Genomic DNA, 19,967 nt, shown 5'->3' with positions numbered 1-19,967 from the left:
ATCACGTTCTCACATGCCTGGAGATTGATCTGTTCCTGCGTGAGCCTCCGTTATCGTTCGGCCGGCTGTGAGCTCCGGGACTGTTAGGCTCTTAGGATGACAAAGTTCATTTTGATGGTGGGGGGCCATCAAATGAAAGCTAGACTCTCTCTGTCTTTATTAGCCTTTCTTCTTTTTTTATTTATATTCTGCATTTTAATTAATTATTTTTTATAGATGTTACATCTAAATTATAAATAACATTTCTAAAACAACCAACACTATTAATGGATTAATTCAATCATAATATGAACTGCATTTTGTGACAAATATAAACAAGATAACGAAAATAAATACGGCTGCATTCAAATTATTAGGAAAATTACATTTTGTTATATTTTAATCTCCAAAAAGATTTGATTTCAAATGACTTATGCTGCACTAAATGCATTTCAGATGTCCTTCTAAAAGGAGCTCACCTTTCTTCTGTGTCATCTGTGCGTGTCATCAATTATAGATTAGAATTTAAAGAATATGCATGAGCTGACATGGCAACACTGATCACCCCTTCACTAAAGAGTGCTCTTGCCTCTCTCAGCGGTCGGGTGTCCCTCAGGAAAAATAAGCATAAAAGGGGTTAAATGTGATGCCTAGCATCCTCTCCCCCTTTAATGTCCCCCCTTCCAAATGTACTTCAAAACTCTGTTAATCTGCGGCACACAACATTCCCATTAGCATAGCCCAGCCCCCTCATAAAAATTCCAGCTAGTTTAATTAAAAAATGTAAATTTACTGTCAGCCAAAGAGCTGCAGAATTAGGACAGCAACAGCCTTTTTTATTGCTTAAGACATCAAATTGATTCGGTTGTTTCTAAATTGTGATAAAGGTTATTGAGGGCTGCAGACCTTGGGTTGTTTTTTCCTCCTCATTTGATCCTATTTTGCAGATGAGTGGTAAAGGTGCTCAGAGTGGACAGAGGCTAAAACTGCTTTCGCTCGGGCAGGAGGAAAAAAAAAAAAGCTGGAGGAGTAATAAAATAACTCCAGTCATCTGAGAGCACACAGAAAAATGACAATGACTTTAAAATCTTGGGTGTGTCTTATTTAGAATATGAATCAAACAGAAAGCAAAATGCGGTAAATAATAAAGAACAAAGAAAACAAAAGTTGTCAAAAACGTGACGCAATTAAGCTGAAGCCACTTCTGTTCAAGTTCAGGAAATGCTCTTAAATAGAAGTCACAAATTTCGCTTAATTTAATTTCATCTTTCACCATTTATCTTCTAGAACAAACAGTGTTCATTAGTGTCAAAGAACAACAACAATGATGAGAAAAAAAATCCTGCCCGAGGGCGTCAAGACATGAAGACATCACTTCAGAAACTCGCTAAAATTATTGATTGAATTTTTCTGCCATGACAAAACCTACTTTTAAATTCACCCATGTATGCGTGTATTTATTTTTCAGGCTAAAAGCTAATAGAATGTGGTTGTCAACTAGTTAAATTTAAAAATAAAAAATAAAAAAATCGGAATAAGTATTTAATATTATTATTATTATTATTATTAATAATAATAATATATTTATTTAAAATATGTATACATACCATAAAATATAATAAAATAGGTGTCAAGTGACATTCACAACTCTGCCTAAACAGCATCAAGTAAAACACACTAAAAGCCAAACAAACACGTTTGTGAATACACAATATGCTGTAATAATTCTGGCCTAAACTAAAACTTTTTTTTTAATGAATGAATAAATTTAATTATCTAGACTAAACTGAATTAAAAATCCAGCAAAGTCAAACACACACAACACAAACTAACTAAACTACAACACCAGTAGTTTTTTTGTCGAGAACGGGTGATTCCTGGTTGTATAATACTACCTAAAGCTCCTAGAGCCAGATAATTTGATGATGAAATTAAAAACAGGATGGGACGGTATGACAGATATCAATTTCATAACATCCCTAAATGGAAGAACGAGGAAAAAGGAGAGGGATATCATTTGTTCTGTGTGCCCTTACATGTGTCAAAACAACGTTACTACAGCATTTTGTTTACTCAGTCCCCTTGGCAACAAACCCCTAGGCCACACCAGTCACTTCACTCATAATTTTACATGCCTATGTACATTTATGCCACATCGGTGCCTCCAGAAACTTATATCAGCAACAACTTCCAAAAAAAAAAAAAAACTGCACTCAGACAACCACGACTGCTTTAATAAACACAAATATATGAGTTTCAAACACCACCTAACGCCCGTAGGTGAAAGTGATACACTCCTCCTAAATGATAGTGTAAATAAACTCAACTACGTTCAGGTTTAAAATGAAACTACTTCAATTCTTCCCCTCCAGAGAGTAAAGTGAGGAAAGAAAACACAGCACTCCAGGACAGAGTGATCGTATTAAACACTGCCATCTTCTCAGAGCCTGTCATACAGTTATAAATAAAGACGATGTATGGGACTTAAACTAGAAGGAACTTCCCTATTCGAGACGTACATTATATCAAAACACACACACACACACACCTATAGAGACACACACACACACACACACGCACACATAGAGGTTAAAGAGAAGGGTCACTTACCATATTCAGGGTAGTCGAAGTTAAATCCCGTCAAGCATGTAACTTTCATAATATTACTGAACTCTGTTTGAAAATCATCAGATGTAAGCTGGTCTGGGAGAAACAGGAAACTAAAAGAAGTTGACAATAAACGCCTTTTTTGCTCTCAATCATGTACTAAACTCCTTGACATGTAATCTGTCAATAGTTTGTAGCAGAGATAATGCCGGCTGCCACGAGTGAGGTTGATTGGCAGCTTGGCTTGGCCCCTCCCTCCTGTGGTTTGACGGGGGGTAGGTGAGAGAATACAGAGCCGGCCCCTTCCTCGCTCCTCCCTGCCTCTCTCTCTCTATCTCTCTCTCACTCGCTCTTAGTCTACGGTTCTGCTCCTGTACACACGCACACACACCAAGCAGTTGCCGGTGTCTGAATAGGCAGATAGGAAATTACAGCAGTGGAGGAACCTGAGCACACTTTTTTCCTCCCCTTAGTGGGCTGGCCTTCCCATCTTTGGGCTCTTCTAGCCTTTCAAGTCTCTCGGGGAGGAGCCTTCCACGATTCCATGAAAATGAGGAGGGAGGGAAAACTCAAAGGCTCAGAGAAAAATATCAAGCTCATTAGATGTATCAGTCGGACATTTTTGCATGCGATTCCGATGATAACAGCATGCCTGTTTTAAAATGAACAAAGTGTTCTGTTTTTTGTTTATCTCACGTTGTGGGAAAGACCCTCGCTGGCTTACTGTACATTTGACTATCGCACTTCATTTTATGAGTTATGTTATTTACCGAAAACAGGAAGTTTGTGGAATATTGCAAAAAGTAAAGCAATGAAATTCGCATGCAAAATGAGGATGTTTTTTTTTTTTATAAAAAAAGTGACATTTATTGCACATTTCAAAGTTTCCTCGTATAAGAAGATAGCAGTGCTCAAATGGTGAAGTAACCTTATCCCCAGAACAGTTGGTTGTATATTAAACGGAAGAAAAAAAAAAAGAAAAAACTACATGTCCCATCCCCCGTTCCCTTCTTCTCCCTCCCTTTTTCCCTCCTTCTCTTCTTCATTCATCTTTGCCTGCTGTCTATGTGCTTGTCCCCCTGATAAGGTATCAGTTTTCATTGTAATTTCAGGTGAAATGATAAACGGCAGCCGTTACCAGGTGACAATGAATACTTTATAAGACAAAGCCCTTATTTGCCTGGCAGTTTCTTCCGCTGTGGCATGCAAAAGCGCACCCGGACAGCATATTTTCAGCATATTTTCTATCCAAACACACTTGACTTTGGAAATATTTCTGTTTGCAACTTGAACTGCAAATGATACGAGTAAACATTACGCAGGAAGTGCCAAGTTTTAGCCAAAACAAAATCTGCCGAATTTGTTGAAAGCACTGAGAAATAAGGCAGGTGGAATAAAAAGATTCTAATAAAAAACAACTAAAAAGGGGAAATGCATATTCTGGGTACTGTCTCATAACTGTGAGAAATGAGTCAATCCCAAGTTCCTGTTTGCTAACTGCTACATCTCATTTGTGAGCATAAAACAGGTTTTGGTTGATTTACTGATTACACGGATGAGTCATAAAGCAACAATGGCATAATGTTCCCACCTTAAACTCAATAATCCAAAAGGGAAGAGCCAAAGCAGTCAGTCATCAAATATCTTCGAGACGTTCCAGAGAAAACCCTAAACATGCAAAATATCATCAGATGCGCCACACCCATCGGCCTCTGCCAACTTTTGCAGCAAAACAAAATAATGCCACTTTTATGCACGGGACGTTTTTTGGAATTAGCACAGCAACACGTGTCGAGTGCATTGACTGACACCACAACATGGCACGCAATGATCGGGCGGGCCGCATTGTACGGTAGGCAACGGCCAGTGGTCGCAGATCATTTTTCTTTTCGCTGCCATTTCTGTTTCTCGGAGAGGAGCTGAATGGCGTTTGATGTGGCCTATTATGATGGTATGCTCAGGGCATGGGGGCGAGCGGGGAGGGGGGGCTGTGACATGGCAGGGCTGCATCCGTCAAAGGGATGCAGGGGCCAGACGTTTAGCTGCCCCTGACCGCGCACTCCAGGAGGGGCTGGTCTGATGGCCGCCCGCTCCAAGCGCCTCGCTCTGTCGGGACAAAAGCCAGTGCCCAGTTGAAAGATGTGAATTGAGGGGCTTTTGTGCCTAGGGCCCGGGGCCATGCGGAGTGAGAAAACTGACCTTTGCTGGGAGTTAGATTGTGTTTGAACCCTCTCGCTGTCTCAGCCAGTGGGACGGCGCAGACTGAGTGGGCAACTGTGAGGTGGAGGGTGTCACAAAAAAAGAAAACCAAATAAAAAAAGACAGAAAGGGGAGCATCATCATCATCACCATCATCTCTTCCTCTCTGGCCTGAAAAAGAAGCTTTCCCACAGAGATTTTAAAATGGATTTTTTTCTCCCTCAAATCTCAATTGTGAAATTGACAGGAAATTGAATATGACAAATCTGGAGACTAGTGCAGTGGCTTGAAAAGAAAAGCGAAAGGCCTGAGAAAGCATTTGCCCTTGTATTGTTCTAGCAGAGCCTGTGATGTTGGATATTATTCCCCCTCACGTCTATTTGGATAGCATTATATATTTATTTTTCCACGAGCGAGTGCATTGCATACCAAAATGTGTGCGTATCTCCGAAAGAAGCGGTCAGAAGTTACTTATCATAAACTAATTGGCCGACTTGTGGCGGTGATCTTTATAATGAGAACGTCTTTATTAAATTAGCCTATGATCATTTTGCAAACAAATGAAAATATGATAAAAAAGGTTAAAGATGTTCCTGTGATCTAAGGAGCAAAAAAAAGAAAAAAAGGTGCATGCCTATCTAGGCTGAAATGTCCAGTTCACTTAAAAAGCATTACTTAAAAGTCCAAACATTTGTCTTGACGCAGCTTTCATCCCCTGCCTCCCATCATTACATTTCAGTATCTCTCCCGGATGCAGACAGTCATAATGTAATCTTCCTAATTTCGGTCTCTCGCAATCTGGTTTTAAAAGGGAATGAGAGAAAGGGCCACATTTCTGAAGGCCCTGACCATAATCATTTTAGACAGATAGCTTCTCCCATCGCAGATGAGCAAATATTTGTAAACTAGCTATCTAATGGAAAATTATAGTGAAATTAGAGCGAAATTCACGACAGAGAAATCTGATTACCTCTAATTTTATTATGCCATCTTAGCCCACACAGCATATTTTTGTAGAGTTTTTTCCATAAATACCTTTGCCAGGGGTCCCGGTAATCAAATAAAATTGAAATTCATCTCCCCATTAAATTCAATTAGATGCAATTTCAAAAGCCTATCAAAGATTTTAATTACTAAATTATAAAAGTCTCTAAAGCCAAATTGGGGAAGAAAAAAGTACATCCCTGCATTCAAGTGGGGGGAGGAGGGGTTGCGGGCAGGAACGTAAATATAAATAAATAAATGGCGACTGAGAATAAAAGCAGCAGAGGAAATTGTCGATCTAAAGAAGATACCCGACGGAAAATAAAATTAAGCCAGCAGAGGCCTTATTCAGCGGCTCTGGGTGGAAGAGTGACGTGCGGCCAGAACGAAGGACTCCTGGACCAGAGGAAATGAACTTAGCTGAGGTACGCTCTGCTTCTAAACGTCTGCCCTCCAAGTTATTACGCCATAATTGACTAATTGACACCTTAATTTCATTTATGGGCTCCTGCATTGAGGAGTCAACCTCTGGGTATGGAGGTGGTCCAGGAAGAGAGCAGCGAGCCAGTATCCTGTGTGCAGGTGGATCCGAGCCCTGTTCTCTCTTCCCTCTAGACGCCACGATCACGAGTATGATAATTAAATGGCAAAGGGAAACATATTGACTGAGCAAATGCTTGCGGAATACGCTCAAATCCTCTGTACCTGCTAACGATGACAGCTGTGGGGGCTCAATCGTGCGTGCGCAACCAATATCCCTGCAACTTGCCTCATTGGGCATCAATTTGTTTCCCTGCGATAATTCTTTTTTCGCCGGAATACGTGATAAAGGCTGTTTCTCTAGGTGATGTGAAATGCGCCGTTTAAATGATGTTTACCCACCGAACGCTCAGTATATCATAGCACAAATTTATAAACAGTAAATTTGCAGTGAGCGTACGGATGGATGGGTTTCGGCACGCCGTGATGTGACTCTTTTAAAGCCACATCAAACACCACCGCTACCTTTCCACAAAAGTGCTCACAATGGGACAGTAGAGGGGTCTCGGGTCACCTACTAGGCCCGTTTCCCAGCCACCCCCTACTCCACGCCAATGGGCGGCTAAAACAACAGCACAGCAGCCCGGGAGGACTACAAAGCTCTGTCTGAAAGGACACCTGCTGCCTTTATTCACTTAACGCTCTTTAACTGCTCCCTGTGTTTGTTTAAAAGCCATATCCTAAAAAGACAACCTTCAGGCACTGGATTGGGCGATGATGAATTAGATAAATATTGGCATTAATTGTTGCTAGACAAACATCTCAGCGTCTGAGACAGAGAGAGAGAGAGAGAGAAAGAGCGGGGGAGTGCAGCTTCTGGAAGACTCTGCCCGATGCCGAGAGAAGAGGCTCGGTAAATATTACTAAACTGAAACTTTAATCTGCTTTTTTCCACACTCAAGCTGGCTGGGTATTAAAGCTAATCTTTTTTGTGTGTCATATGGTGGGAGATATGGATGGAGCTAATTTTTAGAGACAAATCTGATATTTGTCAACTGGTTGAAAAAACCTGGGGATTTTCCCGCTAATCCTCCTACGGATGTGAAGGCGCGTTAACAGCGAAATGCAGATGGTGTGGAGCTCTCAGCACCCAGTCCAGACCCGAGTTAGCCCTGGAAAAGCTAACTGAGACCTGCGCTAACACCCCAAGCGCTGCCCTCAGCTAGTTAGCAAATCGGCTAGTGCGTTTCTTAGCTGCTCTTTTCTTGCTGCTTATTTTCTGTTCTTCCCCCGTTGTTTGCCTGGCTACTTCCCCTGAAATTATTAAAAATTTAGTACTGAGCTAACTTTACAACTCTTTCTTTTTCTAATGTGGAGACGAGGAAACATTTTAATTTAAAATGTAGCATAAATCTTTAAGGATGCCAACTGCAAACCCACTGGGTAGCTTTCTTGTTTACCTTTCCAAATTAAGCTCTATCCTTTGCTCTGCATACTTTACAAAACTTAAGAGTAAAGTTATTTCAGAGGTGGAGTTACATTTTGATTAAATAAGACAAAACACACACTCTAAAGTGCTCACAGTAGGAGCAAGAACATGTTAAGTATGATACGGGTACACACAGTTGAAGTCAGAATTATTAGCCCCCCCCTTTGAATGTCTTTTCTTTTTTTAAATATTTCCCAAATTACGTTTAACAGAGCAAGGAAATGTTCACAGTATGTCTGATAATATTTTTTTCTTCTGGAGAAAGTCTTGATTGTTTTATTTTGGCTAGAATAAAAGCAGTTTTAAATTAAAAAAAAAACATTTTAAGGTCAAAATTATTAGCCCCTTTAAGCTATATATTTTTTCGATAGTCTACAGAACAAACCATGGTTATACAATAACTAGCCTAATTACCCTAACCTGCCTAGTTAGCCTAATTAACCTAGTTAAGCCTTTAAATGTCACTTTAAGTTGTATAGAAGTGTCTTGAAAAATATCTAGTCAAATATTATTTACTGTCATCATGGCAGAGATAAAATTAATCAGTTATTAGAAATCAGTTATTAAAACTATTATGTTTAGAAATGTGTTGAAAAAAATCTTCTCTCCGTTAAACAGAAATTGGGAGAAAAAAATAAACAGGGGCCTAATAATCCAGGGGGGCTACAACTGTATATATTTTATAAAACATACTGCAAAATGTACCTTAACATAAAAATACAAAACAATACATATATATTTACAAATTTGGAAAACCAACAAAAAAGTCATACACAATTGAAGTCAAAATTATTAGCCCTTTTATTATTAATTATTATCTCAAGTGATGTTTAACGATGAGAGTTTTTTTTCCAATGCATTTTTAAAACATCATTTATTAAATAACTAATTTCTAATACCTTTATTAAGTCTTTGCCATGATGACAGCACATAATATTGTTATTTTGTAGTTTTCAGAAGTATTCAAAAGTACAATTTATAGGTTGTTATTGAGGTTATTGGGTTAACTAGGAAAGTTAGGTTACTTGGATAAGTTATTAATTATTTGTGGTTTGTTCTAAGAGGGAAAACAGAATTGACCTTACATTTTTTTCAATTAAATACTTTTATTCCAGCCAAACTAATAGAAATAACAAAATACTATGAGAAATGGTGAAAATGTCCATGCTTCATTAAACATTACTCGAGAAAATGTTTGGAGAAAAGAATACAAATTTCGCAGAAGAGTTAATCCTTTTGCATAACATATGTACATGCATTTAATATACACTCATCGGGCACTTTATTAGGTACACCTTACTAGTACCGGGTTGGACCTTCCTATTACCTTCAGAACTGCCTTAATCCTTCGTGGCATAGATTCAACAAGGTACTGGAAATATTCCTCAGAGATTTTGGTCCTTATTGACATGATAGCATCATGCAGCTGCTGCAGATTACATTCATGATGCGAATCTCTCTTTCCACCACATCTATAAAGTGCTCTATTGAATTGAGTTCTGGTGACTGTGGAGGTCATTTTACTACAGTGAACTCATTGTCATGTTCAAGAAACCAGTCTGAGATGATTCACGCTTTACTGACACTGTGGTCATAAAGTGATGGACATGGTCAGCAAAAATACTCAGGTAGGCTGTGCCTGTTGACACAATGCTCAATTGGTACTAATAGGCCCAAAGTGTGCCAAGAAAATATCTCCCACACCATTACACCACCACTACCAGCCTGAACCATTGATAAAAGGCAGGATGGATCCATGCTTTTCTGTTGGTGATGGCAATTTCTGACCCTACCATCCAAATGTTGCAGCAAAAATCGAGACTCATCAGACCAGGCAATGCATTTCCAATCTTCTATTGTCCAATTTTGGTGAGCCTGTGCAAATTGTAGCCTCAGTTTCCTGTTCTTAGCTAACAGGAGTGGCACCCGGTGTGGTCTTCTGCTGCTGTAGCCCATCCACCTCAAGGTTGGACATGTTGTGCGATCAGAGATGCTCTTCTGCATACCTCGGTTGTAACAAGTGGTTATTTGAGTTACTGTTGCCTTTCTATCAGCTCGAACCATTCTGGCTATTCCCCTCTGACATCAACAAGGCATTTGCGCCCACAGAGCTATATATTTTCTCTTTTTCTGACCATTCTCTGTAAACCCTAAATATGGTTGTGCGTGAAAATCCCAGTAGATCAGCAGTTTCCGAAATACTCAGACCAGCTCGTCTGGCACCAACAACCATGCCACGTTCAAAGTCACTTAAACCACTTTTCCTCCTCATTCTGATGACCTCAAACTAATTGTCATGCTCTAATTGTGTGGTACAATATTACATGATTAATGTTACAAACATAAAAGGCTAAAATGAAGTCCACTAAAGCCAGTTAACTATCAACCTCATGGAAGCATCAGCAAGAACAACCTACAAATGTGTGTTCAAGAGGAAATAAGCTATCACGGCACTATTTTAGTAACAGTGCCAACATGGAAGTCCACATGAAGAAAAGATCTTTAAAGAGGTTATCTTTAAACACTGTTCTCCCAGATGAGACACCCCTCGTGAGCTGAACTATGAGAAGCTTATAGCAAAGTTGATCATTATTAGCTATATAAAGAGATCCGAGCCCAGCATTAATTCAAAAAGCCTTTCACTCCACACTGCTACATTTTCCTACTTCCTCAATATAAATATTTTTTAGGTCGACCAAAAACAAGAAATCCAACCCTTTCACTGTGACCACAAACATGCATTAACAATCTAACTTCCAGCATTTGAAAATAGACGTGTACATACGCTCTGCAAAACTTATTAATCTTCTTTCATACACTTTGTCAGCATGTTAGTATTTTATTCGACAGTTTTATTTCATTGTGCAGCATAGGTTAGCTTGTAATAGAATTACTTATTTGCGGCTTTAAAGAAACACAACAAGTTGGATAAATCTAAATTCGAAAATAAAAGCGTGGTTGAGTTGATTTATGTAACACAAATGCTTGTTGAAAGTAGCAAGCACAGCTGACATCTATTGATCAGTCCAACTGTGAGCTAAGGAGCTGGAAAAAAGTTTATATTATAGGCACAGTGAAATTCAGCATTTTTTTAACCTTCAGAGATGCTTTGCATTCATCTGTAAAATAAATAAATATATTTGGCGGCAAGAGGGGGGAGAAAAAAAAAATCACTAAAGCTCTTTTGGTGTAATTGGCTGAACAGCAAGGGCAGCAGAAAATTTACAGGCAGACGACAGTGTGAAGGGGACTCGGTCACCGCATGAAAGCAAGCCCTCAGTGCTGCCTGCTCTACTCTGCCCTGGACTTTAGCCACTGGCTTGGCACTGAGATCATCCAAAGCCAACTCACCTACACCAGACTACTGACAAGCTGTATGAATAGTTTTAAAGGTACAGTACACTAAAAAAAGGTGTTTTTACAATAATCATTGCTTTCTTCATCTGTGGAATAAATAAATAGTCCTGGTTTACTCTCAGGAGAGTTCTATTGTTTTTTGTTAAAAAATAAATAAATAAAAAATAATAATTAAGGCAGAAGAAGGTGGAGCCTCAGTGCATTCCTACCAGTTACAGTATGTGTCAGTAACCACTGTGTGCCAGTAGGAATTAAAAGTTGTTTACCAGCCAAATCAAACTTTTCTGGAAAGTTAACTTCAGCAAGCTGCTTCAAAATCCTCACACAAAAGACTAAGGTTAAATTTGGTTTAAAATGACATAATGCCAGTTTCTCGCATTGCAATCTACGTAAGTACAATGGGAACTAAAAGCTATTTTTTAAGAAAACGTTGGACACTTTTATAATTAAAGCGAAAGGGGAATATGTGAAGCTCCACATAGAAAAGCCTCATCAAAGAGTATATTAAAATATTCATCAAGAATGTACTAAACTGAACAAGGATTAGAAATTAAAGTTTCTATATACTGTAGCAGAGATGCCCAAAGTACGGCCCGCGGGCCAAAGTCAGCCCACTGTAACCTTTGATTTGGCCCACTATTCCATCTGAGAAAAGATTGCGAATGATTGAGAGGGTTAGGGTGTTTTATTGTTGAGCTACAGATAAAGCTAACTGAAATAAAATGTTGTAAATTAATCAGATTTTTAAAATTGTAAATACTGTCACTTGATGGATAGAGGACTAGGAAGAAGACATCGGAGAGCAAATCAAGGCAAAAACTAGTGTAACTACATTCTGTTATTAATTAGATTGTTTTTATGTAATAATTTAGGGTAACACTTCATTTTGATGGTCCATTTGAGTATTAGTAGACTGTCTGCTTAATATCTATTGATACTGCATCTGCAACAGATGTTTAACTGACTAGAAGAAACTTTGCAAGTACATGTCAACTTACCCTAACCCCAACCCAACAGTCCACTTATAATTTAATGAGAATTAGTTGGTATGTATGCAATGTAACTTAAATTCAACAAACAGACCATCAAGGTGTGACCTAATTTAATTATAAAATTCAAATAAAATTACTGTATTATTATTAGTAACATAAAATAAGTAATTAATTAAAATTAGCAAGTAATTACTATAAAATTAGTAATATAAAAATAGTATTAGTCAAATAAAGCAATGTTTTCTAGTTATTTTTACATTTTATTAAATTAATTAGGAAATTAACTATGCCAACTATATTCACATCCGGCTTACTAGCCTTACTCAAGTTTGGTTTTTGGCCCTTCATAAGAAAAAGTTTGGGCACCCCTGCTATATAGCAAAGAAATGTTGTTCTTTTGCACTTTCTATGCACAAATATATCATCTGGTTTCCACAAAAATGTTATAATGAATCCTCAAAACAGCATATTACATGAACAAGGACTTATGAAGTATCATGTGGCATTGAAGATAGAAGCAATGATGCTGAAAATACAACTGTGCCATAAGAAGCAATTTACATTATAACAAATTAAAGCACAAAACTCTCATTTTAAATAGTAGTAATATACAGAAAGAAATGACTCTTTCTTTTGCAGTTTGATCAAATAAATACAACCTTTTTAAATATAGTACTCTATATTTGTTTAAAATTCAAATAAAACTGTTGTAGGTATCAATATAAGATCAATTATTATCTTTTACTTCTGAGTCAAATGTTTAAAATGAATCAAATCATTTAAGTCAGTCTGAATGATTCAGTTACAGAATCAGACTGATTCGTTTCTCACTGAATATTAGCGCTGGTATATAATTTATTTAAAACCTTTTTTCTTACATGGGCACGCCCTGTTCATTGTTATTACATGGAAAAGTAATCAGCAGTTTATCTTTGTAATGCACAGAAGAAAAAAAAACTCAAACTGGTTTGCAACAACATGAGGGTGAGTTATTAATAAAGAATTTCCATTTTGGTGTGAACAATCCCATGACGAGCAAAGATTTGAAGTCAAAAATCCTTAGCAGAAATCAAGCAAATGTAATCAAACTGCGATGGAGGTCAAAGGTGGAAGTAAAGCTGTCATGTGCAAACCCAAAATTGGCCTGACTTGTGACAGCGGTGCCTCTTTCAACACCAGCCTTCTTGAGAGGATAGAGAGGATAACACTTAAAACCTGGCGGCTTTATCTTACCCGCTGCTTTTCCATAAAATGCCAGGCCATACAAGCAGGCCATGTGACCACCATGTAGGTCAGGCAAAACGGGGAAAGAGCGGTGGGTGGCGATGGGGCTTGCGAAGGGAGGGAGTTTTCGATGGAACTGTCGAAAATAGCATGCAGTAAACAGATTAGATCAATAAGGATTGTTACTATATCTGTCTTTGTATACTATCCAGAGAGAGGATAAGAGAGAAAATGGGGGGGGCAGGAGAAAATAAAACACGACAGGAAGAGCGATGAACAGACCGTTTTGTTTAAACAAAGTTATAAGGTCATAAAATGTTTGGGTGGAGCTAATCAAACAACTGCCTGCATGTGGAAAACGCCTGAATTTACCAAGTGTGAGAAATGTGTGTATATGTATACTCGACTAGCATGCTGTTAGTCTTGACCCGAGAGAACCTGAGACACAAGTGAAGAGTTTAAGCCCGCAGTAGATGACAGCTGGTTTGGGCAAAGCCAGGAAATATGACACTGTGTGTCAGTTGTTCAAATAAATGCTGAAAAAGGCAGCTCTCAGCTCAAACGGCAAATCTGAGGATGGGTTAGGAACACACGACACTAGCAGTTTTGACAGCACGGTTAAAATATATAAAAACCGATGCAGTGCCGACCGATTTATCAGACGATAATTGATATTAATGTAGAAGGGGCCTGTCAGCCAACACAAGCTAGAGTAATGAATAGGTTTCTCTAATGTACTCACTCCCAGACCCTTCAAAACTTCTCCATGTTTTTTTTTTTTTTTTTTATACAGCGGGTAAAATGAGTATTGAACGTGTCATGATTTTTACTTGTAAATATATTTCTAAAGAAGCTGTTGATATGAAATTGTACTAGATTTTGTTTTGTGGTGCAAACATACAATAATTTAGTGTGGCTCGATTATGGGAAAAATCAATCACAATTATTTTGTTCACAATTGTAATCACAATTATTTAAAATGAATATCAATGTGCCATAAGTTCAAAAAGTTTTGGATATTCAATAATATAACCAAAAAAATTCAGTAAAAATTGCTTTGTGTAATAACTGAACTACTAAAGATTTATTAAATTTTTTTTATAAAAGATATACTACATCTTGCATTAATTCATATATAAAGACACTTTTTGTATGTCAAATGTTGATTTTGCAGGTCTCATCTCAAGGTTTTGTAGGTCTCATCTATGGACTTGGATATTTAGATCTAATTCTCCATTGGATTCAGATCAGGTCATTGATTAGGCCATTCCAGCAGCTTTATTTTCTTTTTCTGAAACAATTTAAGCTTCCTTGTGTTTGAGATCAATGTCTTGCTGAAATGTCCATCCCGGATTGATCGTCATCATGTGGTAATGTAGATGTTGAGACAGAAGCAGCTTATATTAATTTACACTGAAGAGGGGCAGGGTTGCTGAACAAATACTGAGACATTTCGGCCGCTGTCTGGGCTTTCCATGCCTTTTTTCACCTCTTTTCCTTTCTTCATGTGTTCAATACTTTTCTGCGTGTCATTTCATTTTAGTACTCAAAACTTAATTCGATTTGTTTTCTTTGTATGTATGGATTACTTTGTTACTGACATCTAGTGAAAATTCCAAGTCAACGACATCTTTAGAAATGTGTATTTTCTGAGAAAAATGGTGACGTGTTCAGTACAGTACTTTTTTTTTAACCTGCTGTATATCCCACAGCTTGTTCCTCTTTTAAAAAGCAGCACAAACATGAGGGTTTGTGTGTGTGATCTGACAGACCAGCCCACGGGGAACACAATGAACAGTATGAGCAGTATGTTTCGTTTTGCTTGCTTACAGAAAAGGAAGCAGATCTATTGAATGAGCGATTGACACCCAGACTGGATTTTTCACTGTCAGAGTATAAAAATAACACTCATCGACTGGTTGACCTTGCTCTGTGAAATGGCAATATATTGAACATTTGTGTGAAACTACTGCATGACGTTCATTAAACGGACATCAGCTACGGTGGACCCAGGAGTGAGATGAGTCACAGCGGGATGTTTTTGTCTTATTAATTGACCTTGACCAATCGTTCACCCAAAACCTCCATTTTGTTTTGGAGTTTATGTTGCATGTAACTAACGTGAAATGGCATTCGTGACCTAAAATTGAGATATTGGCAACGCTGTTCATCATCTGAGTGGTTTTTCTATAAATACGAGCATTTGGTGTGTTTGAACGTCAAACCCCAAGCCATCAAATCAAGACACTGTATCCCTGTTTACAATAATTATTGATCATAAGTCCGCTCTGGCTGCTCATAAGGGTCTCTTTCAATTGATTTTTTTTCTCTCTCTCTCACACACACACACTCCTGCTTTGGAAAAAAAATATAATAGAGTTGGTATGAATTAAAGGCTGTTTTGCTTCAATTCATCTAAGCAACCAGACAATAATTTCATGTTACCAGGGAAACGTGATAACACAGACTCCTTGTTGCTAAACAATCAATTAATTTTATGCTTTGTACCGCTGTTTACTCTCCCATTAAAACCTGAAAAGTCAGTTTAGCTTTTTGCAGCGCTCCAGTTTTCAGGGTTTTGTTGAATAAATCCTGAAATACAAAAGAGAGTGAGAGAGAAGCCAGGTGGCTGTGAGTAGAGCAGTTCCACACACAGACGTGGCCTTTTGTTGGGATGCTGAAATTCAACAAACCATGCCCCATCACGAATAGAAGCTGTGTTTTTGTTGAAAGGATGTTTTTATGCTGCCATTCTTCTAATGAGGGCCATGACAAAGCATTGACTTTTATCCATTTTAATCAAAAGCATTAGCCTGGCATTATAGTGAACAGATACCGTTCCTCGTCATACGTGTTCTTTTTATAAGTGTGGCACAGTGATGTTTACAGTCTTAATGGGCTTTTCATACAGTAAATATAAATCTGCATTGGCATCTAATTTCAACAAATGACATATATGGTTTGATTCAAGTGAAATTATGTCGTTTCAAAACTTTATGATGTTTTAATAAAAAGAGACGTTTAGCAGAATGTGCATGCTGCTCTTTATTATATAATCATTTGTAATTTCATAATAGAACTCAAGGTCAGAAACGGTTTAAAAATACCATAAAAGTTGTTTGTAAGGAACGTACAAACATTTAAGACATGGTTTTATGATCATCCATTAATAATTTACTCATATATGCAAATATGTCACATCATGGCAACATTAGTAAGCAACCAAAACTTGATGATATTTTATTATCGCACATTAACACAAAATAAAATTTCAACAGAAAGTTAATGCTGCTCTTTATGACATAATATCATTTTAAATAGAATGACGTCAAACAGGAGTTAACAAGGTGGAAAATTACATAAAAGCATTATAATAGTACACTAAAAGCCAAAAGGTTAAGGTAACTTAAACCATTTGAGGAAACCAATTGCACCAAACCATTTAAGTTCAAAAACTAATCCTAATGAGTACTGTGAACTTAATCCATTTGAGTAAACGAAGCAATTTGAGCACAGTAAAACCCGATAAATGAAGAGAACTCAAACCAAGTGAGTACTGTAAAACTCAGTGAGTTAAGGCAACTCAAACCGTCTGAGGAAACCGATTGTTACAAACCATTTGAGATAAAAAAAAACTAATTTATATGAGTACTGTGAACTTACTCCATTTAAGTTGGGGGATAATGTCACAATAATTGAAAAGTTTTTAGTCAAAAATCTAAAAGTATATTTAATTAACTTATTGCCTTCAACACTCTTCAACACTCAGAGTTCAAAACGCTTTTCAAATAAGTAGAATGAACATTTTTAGTAAATTTTGAGTTAACTACACTCATTTCATTTGATTAAGTTGACTGTTGGGTTTAATAGTGTAGGTTGTGAATTAAGACTAAGATCATCCTATAACAACAAATCATGGCTCAGTAGGATTCAGTTCTAAGAAATGTTGATGTTATTTATAATAGACTAAAATGAGAAGTTTAGCAGAACATTAATGCTGCTCTTTTTCAATTCATTTTACAGATTGAAAGTGAATGGTGAGCTGTGTTGTAAAAGGCCAAAAATGATATGAAAGAACCATAAAGGTAGTCGGTGAGGAAACATTTACAAAAATTTGAATGATAATCCTCTAATAAGTCACTGATAAAAATAATTATCACATAACGGCACAGCAGGTTTAAAGTCTAAGCTATGAAAACTGTATGATGATTTTTACAACACAAACAAAATTAAGGTTTATTAGGATGTTCATGTTGCTCCTCATCTTATAGTTTCAATCCTTACCAAATAGAAGTCACTGTATCACATAATAGAAGTCACATAATATAAATTTAAAATAAATACAAACATTCAAGTTGTGTCTTTATGATAACTTATGATGACTTACAAATCATGTCATGGCACATTAGTTTTAAAGCCAATGATGCTAAACATCATTGGTTCCAATTTGTTTCATATGTGATCACAATATGCCAAAACTGAATATTCAAATTATACAAATGAGAATTGAGAGCTCTGGCAGAGGGGAAGATTATCAGTGAATGAAAAAAATTCTAAGTATAGCTATAGTACAACATCAGAGGACTTTGGAAGTTATTTGGCCGCTTTTATGACGCTTTTATGGTGCTTTTGTCATTTTTGGAGCTTGACAGAATTTGGCCACATCTACTTTCATTTTATGCAAAAACAAAGAAAGAAAAATAGCACAGGTTTGAAGCAATATTTATTTTTAACTTAAATATTCATACGGTTATGGAGCAAGCATGACAACGTACATGTTTGAACGCCTTGTTGAGACTATCAACAAGAAAATGAACTTAAACATCTCTCTAAAGCCTGACAGGTCAATGTAAAGAAGGAAAGGGGATTAAGTGATGTGGTCCAGCACTTGCACAGTAAACCTAGGGCTAATCTTGCCTTTAAAGCCAGAATCTCCTGACCCCTAAGACTTCAAACTACCACTAAGAGAAAAACACCACAGGAGTCTTTTCAGGTGAGCGGGTGGCCGGGCTGTACACCCACACCAACACAAACACACATTACCATAACAATAGACATCCACTGTCTCTTTTTCAACATAGGAAGCTCCTTAGTATAATAACACACCAGTGATTGACAAATGCATAATGGACGTGGTAAAGTTACTGCATATATATATATATATATATAAATACACACACACAATTTTTTTGTTAAATATTCAATTTTGTGAATTACATTTCATTAGATTTACAATATATAACAATATTAATGGACCAATGGTATTTCCTGTTTCACATTTTTAATTTCCATAGCTTCCGAGAATTACGTGGAGAAGTTCCACATAATGATAAATAATCCTATGGTAGGTGTTTTGATGTAAGGTTATTATTGAATTGCCTCTTGTTATAGTCATGAAATAGTTTGACAACAAGCAGGACATTTTCATGGGCCAATGACATCACATTGAAATGGTCTATTTAGCTTTATTTTGGTAATGACAGTTTCAAGACACCTCTTTATGGAAAATGGAGCCTTCAAATCTTAATGGTTTTGTGGGTCTCGTCTATGAACTTGGATCTTTATTTCTATTTCTCTTTTGGATTCGGTCAGGTCACTGGTTAGGCCATTTCAGCAGCTTTATATATTTTTTTCTGAAAAAATTAAGCTTCCTTGGCTGTGTTTGAGATCAATGTCTTGCTGAAATGTTCATCTTCATCATATGGTAATGTAGATTATAATGTAGCAACTTATATTAATTTACACTGATAAGGGGTGTGGTTGCGGAATAACTACTGAGAGATTTGGGCAGCTGTCTGGGCTTTCAATGCCTTTTTACACCTCCGTTTCTTCATGGGTTTAATACTTTTCCCTGTGTCATTTAATTTTAGTCTTCAAACCTTAATAAGATTAGTGTAATGTTATGTGTAATATTTGTATTCATTTTAATTTTTTTATTTTCTTGAAGAATAAAAAACACTTTATTTTGGGCAAAGTTCATTATTCATTAACTGATTTATTTTAAATTTAAGTACATTTAGGTAGTATACAAGCATTTATATAAAACATTTTATTTCAAAAGTCATCTCTATTAAGTTATTGTAATACAATGGCCAATATTTCTCTGCTATTATGCAAAATTAAATTTCCTCATACGTGCTGACATATATCATTATCATCAAGATAAGAGGGATCTTAAGAAAAAAAATGGTTTAGTTGAGCCGAGGCAGGTTGGCTTTTTAAAGACTCCATGGTTCAAAGTGTCAACCGTCGGGCACATAAAAAGACATAACCCTTCAGAAGAGCGTCAAAGTTTCTCAAAGCCTGCCAGTTCAGGGTATTGGTTTGATTGAAAATAATACGCCGTTCCATCTTTCAAAGATGTACTTTTCCTAAAGCATCGTTGATTGCCCTGTGTCCATTACTAGGAGAGATTATGATAATATTCCACATTGTGCTCTGTGTGATGCAGGGGAAATTCAATACTCAAAAGGTTAATGCAATCAATTAGGATGACAAAGGGGTAAAGTAAAACCCTCCTGCTCGCTGAGAAAGGAGCAGGGACAGGGAAAAGAGAAAAAGGTATTGAAAGCTTGAATAGATCTGCCAGGAGAGAAGAGGCACTCCAAATATGTGAGAAAGAGGTGAAAACGACTGTTGTCTATTCTATATGAGCT

At 37.1% G+C, this 19,967-nt stretch overlaps 1 protein-coding gene across 6 annotated transcripts in view; it reads right to left on the bottom strand.

Annotated features, from left to right (window-relative positions):
• casz1 (castor zinc finger 1) overlaps positions 1–19,967 on the bottom strand; it is a 328,648-nt gene that overhangs the window by 111,065 nt on the left and 197,616 nt on the right. For 4 of the 6 annotated variants that reach the window (XM_056448842.1, XM_056448847.1, XM_056448844.1 and 1 more), the window contains exon 1: positions 2,590–3,000. The exons of the other annotated variants lie outside the window; for them this stretch is intronic. In XM_056448842.1, the coding sequence (XP_056304817.1) occupies positions 2,590–2,638 (49 nt within the window). In that variant the 5' untranslated portion in view covers positions 2,639–3,000. Of the gene's footprint in view, positions 1–2,589; positions 3,001–19,967 lie in introns of those variants that run through there. 6 annotated transcript variants of the gene reach the window in all.

The sequence above is a fragment of the Danio aesculapii genome, chromosome 23, assembly GCF_903798145.1.
Source record: "Danio aesculapii chromosome 23, fDanAes4.1, whole genome shotgun sequence".
Taxonomy (NCBI): Eukaryota; Metazoa; Chordata; class Actinopteri; order Cypriniformes; family Danionidae; genus Danio; species Danio aesculapii.
The sequence above is the reverse complement of the archived record's forward strand: the minus strand, read 5'-3'. Positions and strand labels throughout refer to the sequence as shown.